Source organism: Drosophila persimilis, unplaced genomic scaffold, assembly GCF_003286085.1.
Source record: "Drosophila persimilis strain 14011-0111.01,24,50 unplaced genomic scaffold, DperRS2 tig00000000-arrow-pilon, whole genome shotgun sequence".
NCBI lineage: Eukaryota > Metazoa > Arthropoda > Insecta > Diptera > Drosophilidae > Drosophila > Drosophila persimilis.
This window is the reverse complement of record NW_020825288.1, coordinates 7888968-7893847: the sequence shown is the minus strand read 5'-3', so window position 1 is coordinate 7893847 and position 4880 is coordinate 7888968. Positions and strand designations below refer to the sequence as shown.

General features: G+C 47.8%; 3 protein-coding genes across 3 annotated transcripts; 2 read left to right on the top strand and 1 right to left on the bottom strand.

Annotated features, from left to right (window-relative positions):
• Nucleotides 1–428: 428 nt before the first annotated feature.
• LOC6587775 lies at nt 429–1282 on the top strand (the record flags this gene model as incomplete). The annotated part of the gene is made up of 3 exons (XM_002012855.2): nt 429–728; nt 794–1107; nt 1165–1282. Coding segments are annotated over 3 exons (732 nt in total), but the record flags the coding sequence as incomplete, so codon positions are not given.
• Nucleotides 1283–1318: 36 nt separating this feature from the next.
• Nucleotides 1319–2284, bottom strand: LOC6588141 (multiple coagulation factor deficiency protein 2 homolog). The gene is made up of 4 exons (XM_002012854.2): nt 2065–2284; nt 1914–2001; nt 1716–1857; nt 1319–1649 (listed from the first exon to the last, which is right to left on the bottom strand). The coding sequence occupies exons 1-4, from the start codon at nt 2211–2213 to the stop codon at nt 1522–1524; spliced, it is 507 nt and encodes a 168-aa protein (XP_002012890.2). The 5' UTR covers nt 2214–2284; the 3' UTR covers nt 1319–1521.
• Nucleotides 2285–2438: 154 nt separating this feature from the next.
• On the top strand, nt 2439–3114 carry LOC6588202 (UPF0691 protein C9orf116 homolog). The gene is made up of 2 exons (XM_026994746.1): nt 2439–2627; nt 2691–3114. Exons 1-2 carry the CDS (start codon nt 2489–2491, stop codon nt 2894–2896), a joined length of 345 nt encoding a protein of 114 aa, XP_026850547.1. The 5' UTR covers nt 2439–2488; the 3' UTR covers nt 2897–3114.
• Nucleotides 3115–4880: the final 1766 nt, after the last annotated feature.

Below are 4880 nucleotides of genomic sequence, written 5' to 3'. Positions count from 1 at the left end.
AGCAAAGACACAAATTGTTTTCCACTCTCCGGTCCACCCACTATTTCCACGATTTCCACGCACCATTTTCGCGTGCGTTTACCTGTCAAATTGCGTTAGCATTGACATTTGCAAAGACAGTTTTCCTGGAAGCGATGCGACAATCAAGGTGAACTACTCCTTGGGCCGGAAAAACGTCTGTGGGTAATTTCAGGCTAATGACACTAGGAAAAACACTCTCGCCTGTGCGCCTCAAGCGGTTTTTATGGTGCAGCGATGCCTGCCAAATGATTGCCTGATCTCAGCACCTGAGCCTCAGCTCAGCTCTGAGCCGATCTGCTGCCTGCCAAGGCGGAACAGCAGTTTGGGCAGATGGGCGACGGATAAAAGCCAGGCGCTTGGCCAGGCCCAGACTAGTCACAAATCACAGCAGTCGGTAAACGCACGCGATCATCGAAATGCAGCAACCAAGCTCGGATTACCGGATCACCGTCTTGCTGCTGGGCCTAGTCTGCTTCCTCGGTCTGGGCGAAGCAGCCAGCAGACAGCTGCAGATATACGACTTGGATATGGATAATGAAGTGTCAGGAAACAGCACCGAAGGCCAGTACAATCCCAGTTCTGGGCTGACGATGGAGAGACCTCTGAGCTGGCTGCGGCAGGTCCAGAGCATGTTTGGCAGCCCCGCCGGTCATGTGGTCATGCAGATGGCCAAGGAGCTTCTCCACCGCTCCGCGGGCAACAGTCAAGTGGGTGATCAGGGCGTCATCTTGTCAGCTTCCCTCCACTGATCTCTCGGTTTGTTCTCTGTTAGGTTCTCAGCCTGAACCTCACCAATTTGCTCATCATCATACTGCTGAAGGTGCTCATCTTTTCCGCTGGCATCCTCGGAGCAGGACATTGGAGTGGCTATGGCCATGGCTATGGTCGTTCCACCGGACGCAGTGATAATGCCTTTGGCTTGGGCCTGGAATCGGGTGATGACTACATGATAATGGGCTTCCTGGCCGCCCAGGGAGCCGGTCGCGATGAGTGTCTCTATGCGGCGGCCTGCGCCTGCCCCAATGCCGCCTATGAGTATGCCAAGGCGGGGCGCGCCCTTCTGGGGGCCATCGAAGTGTTCGAAGGGTAATGTGGCACACTATTTATCTTGCGTAAAGCATCCACTTATTGTTCTATCCACAGGGCACCCTCAGGGAAGCCCCGCTACAACGATCTCATTGTGCTGATGGAACGCGCCGCCTACGATGGCTATCGAGGAGTGGCCTGCAACACCACCCAAACCTGTGACGGGCTCCTCTGAGATCCCACTCGATCCTAACTATGTGTTTACGTTTATCTTTAAATGTATTTTATTATGTTGCAGTACAAATGAAGTGCAGGTTAGTGCATTGCCTGGCCGTGACCGAGTTTGGCTGGTGGCTTGTGGTGTACAGTCTCAAAAGGTTCAGCTTGGAAATCAGAAATTAGTTGCTAAATATATATTTGACTAGTCTACAACTATTATTGTTTCTACTGCGGATGATGCGATGCCCCTTCCCTCTAGCGCAACAGATTCCTGTCCAGGCCCGGCTGCTCCTTGCCCCCGGATATGGCCTTCACGAACTCCGGGTAGTGCAGGAGCCCGTCGTTATTGCCGTCGGCAATCAGCAGAAACTTATCAATGGCCTCTGTGGTGGTTATAAAAACATCTAATTTATTGGCCATAATCTCAAATACGGGCAGATTATTATTACCTATAAAGTGCTCTAGTTCGTCGGTGGCATTCTGCAAGTACTCGTCCCGCTCGCTGTTCTTGAAGTAGTCGTAGTTGTGATGCATGGCTGATTGTATCATCTCCAGGCCATCCAGCGCGTTATTATTGTCATTGTCGTGGGCCTGTAATGCCAGAAACATTTGAATGACCTACGCTTTAGTGAGTTGGTTTTCCCCACCTTGAACATATAGAATATCTTCTCTTCCTCGCTGAGGTCGTCCAGGTTGGCCTGCACGCCCATTTCCTTGAGATCATCGTCGATGCGACTGAAAGGGAAAAGCCAATAATGAATAGGGAATCCGCATTGCCGCAGCTGTGGCCACACTCACTGCTCTTCGTGGGTGAGATGCTGATCCACGCGCCGGGTCTCGCCTCGCGGATGGTGGGGTCCCCTCTTCAGGGCCAGGGCTCCATCGAAGCTTTGACTAAAGTTGGCTATGCAGATAATAAAGTTGAGCACATTCGATAGCTTGCACATCTTGTGGATTCAGTTGGGAAGCTCTGACAACACTTTGTCGGGAAAGGGAAGTGTGTATATGGTGGTTGGCCCAGCCTCAACTGTCACTCGGGGCTGTCAAAGCGGTGGGGGCCAGTGCGCAGCCGCTGACTGGCTGTCAGATTCAAACTTAGCAACCTCTGAGGCGGTTGTACGTTTGGTCAATAAAATCCTTTATTGTCGGACTTACTTACGTCGTCGACTTACATCAGTTTTCACAAAATAATTGTAAAATTTTCTCAAACTCTGTCGGCAAAATGTGTGAGCCTGCCTGCGACGATTTGGAGACCTTCAATCCCCAAGTGGAGTTCCAGAAGTTTCTCAAACGCAAGCCAGTCGTCCAGACAGCCAAACTCTACGAGAATCTACATAAGCGCGAGGATATCAAGTGTCCCTGTAAGTATGCTCCTCCTTTGCCAGCAAAGAGGTAGCCTTCAGCGACGTTTTCCTTCTCCGCAGACAGCTTCAAGGGCTATGGCGTAGAGACGGACACCAATACCATGTACCGCACTTGCAACTCGGAGTACGGGTACTATGCCCCCAATGTCTATACCATACCTAAGCGCTTCCATTCGCGCGGCCAGAAGTTCTCCAACGAGGTGGCGCGCTTCGGCATGTACCGCAACTTCTCCCTGAATACCCACATTGATGCCACATTCTACTAGACTTTTGTTGCTGTTCCCGCTTGTCAGCAATCCTTTTATGGTTTTCTAAAAATGTTTAAATCCGTTCTTAAGTCAGCAAACACCTCCAAACACCAGTACATTACCCCTTCTTTGGACACCATTTAGACATCACTTAACGACTATTTAAATCCCTAAAAATCGTATATGTATGTAACAAGGAAATAAAATGGCCATACTCGGTGTTTCTTCATTTATCATATGTATCATAAAACACAATTAGCTGGACGTCATCTGTCATAGTGAAGACATCTCTGAGATGTCGGAGAGCCGCTGCATAGGAGCACATCTAGCACTCCTTGGCTCTGAGTCCAATACGAGTATTATCACAAGCATTATTTTTCCATCCTTTTTGACTCAAGGCAGACCACGGTCAGTTGACAATTGTAAGGTAGTATTTTCGACCACTCGTTGGTCTTGCTCTGCTTTTTGTTGATCTGTTTTTGGCTTCTGTAGCTCACTACAAACACCACTAAATGCAGTTCCAACTGATGCCCCATTTGGCATTCTCATATCTGGAATTCCTTCTATTATATATTCAAAAAAACCATCTTCAGAACAGGCAGTATAATTCGCCAAGTCTAGGTTTTCCCCGGAGGTAATGTATTGTCCATATGTTCACTAGGGTGTTCATTAGCTTCCGATTCGCAAGAAGCCACTCCTTTGATATCCCTTCGCATCACGAGAGCTTCTTGTAACCCTCAAAAATTTGAAGCAACTCCTTGAGCATCTCCATTGAAATTTTATTATAGATAAAGCTTGCCTGTACCTGCATGGATTTCAGCTTTGCCAGCTCATCCAGCAAGAATTTCAACACGTTGCAGCATTGAATCAAGATCATCCTGCTGCAGGAGACTTCTTACGTCTCCACAGATTCCATTCCTCCTTTAAGCTGCCATTGAATCGTGGGTACCATAAGGTTTTTGCGCACTTGTATGGAGCTCTGGCGCTGACATTGATGGTCTCTGGCTTGTTGTCGTATTCTGCAGAATTGACGCACTCTTGAATAACGCCGCAACGTGACGCGTTGCTATCGGAATTTTCCATGGGATGAATTGAACATATTTTCGTGGGTTTTAAGAACCTTTCTACGTCGTACTCTAATAAAAATAGAGCTACATTTTGTAATAGTATTTCGGGTTCCAATTTTTTTGTGCGATCTTTCCCTTCCTCAATTACTTCCCGCCTATGACCCTATTGATATCGTTTAATATCTATACCGCCTAAAAGCTAAAATCGTATAGTGATCGGTTTAGTTGTATCTTGAAATAGGAATTTTCCTAAACTACTTCCATATACAACTTTCATGGAAACTTAATTGCTTTGATTGTTATGTTAATTATTTTGTGTGTCTATTTCTATGTGTATATTTTTCTGTGTATATTTTATAAAAAAAGAAAGCCAACGCTTTACAAATAAATAGAAAAAACCCTAAAGTTTCAAGTAAAGAAAACCAACTGCTGAGTTTTATCAGCAAGACAGCGAAATGAGGTGAGCCATGGCCATCATTAGCATAGTTCCAGCCCCGATAACCCCGATTCGAACAGTGAGACCAAGAAGCTACTCGACAAATTGCTATGCGACATTTACGGCCAGCAAGAGGAGCTGGCTCGACGCAGGTGCACCTGTCGAGACAAGGATCATCCTCTCAGATCCTGCAAGAATAAGAAGAAGGGCAGAATGGCCCAGCTGGCTAGCGGCATAGTCGGTGGTCGTGCAGTCTTGGAAAGGCTGAATGTGCGTCAGCTCATCGATGTCGTTGCCATTCTCAAGGTGGAGATCCTGATGATGGGCTATATGCTCAAGACAGTCCTCATAGCCAGGGATCGCCTGAACCGCCACCAGGAGGTGCTGTGCAAGTTCATCGTCACCGCCGTGGAGAAACGTAAGTTAACCATCCAACTTTTTCTCTCAGTGCAGCAACTGTCAGAATGTGTGTGGCGCGGGGGGGGGTTGGGGGAGTGCG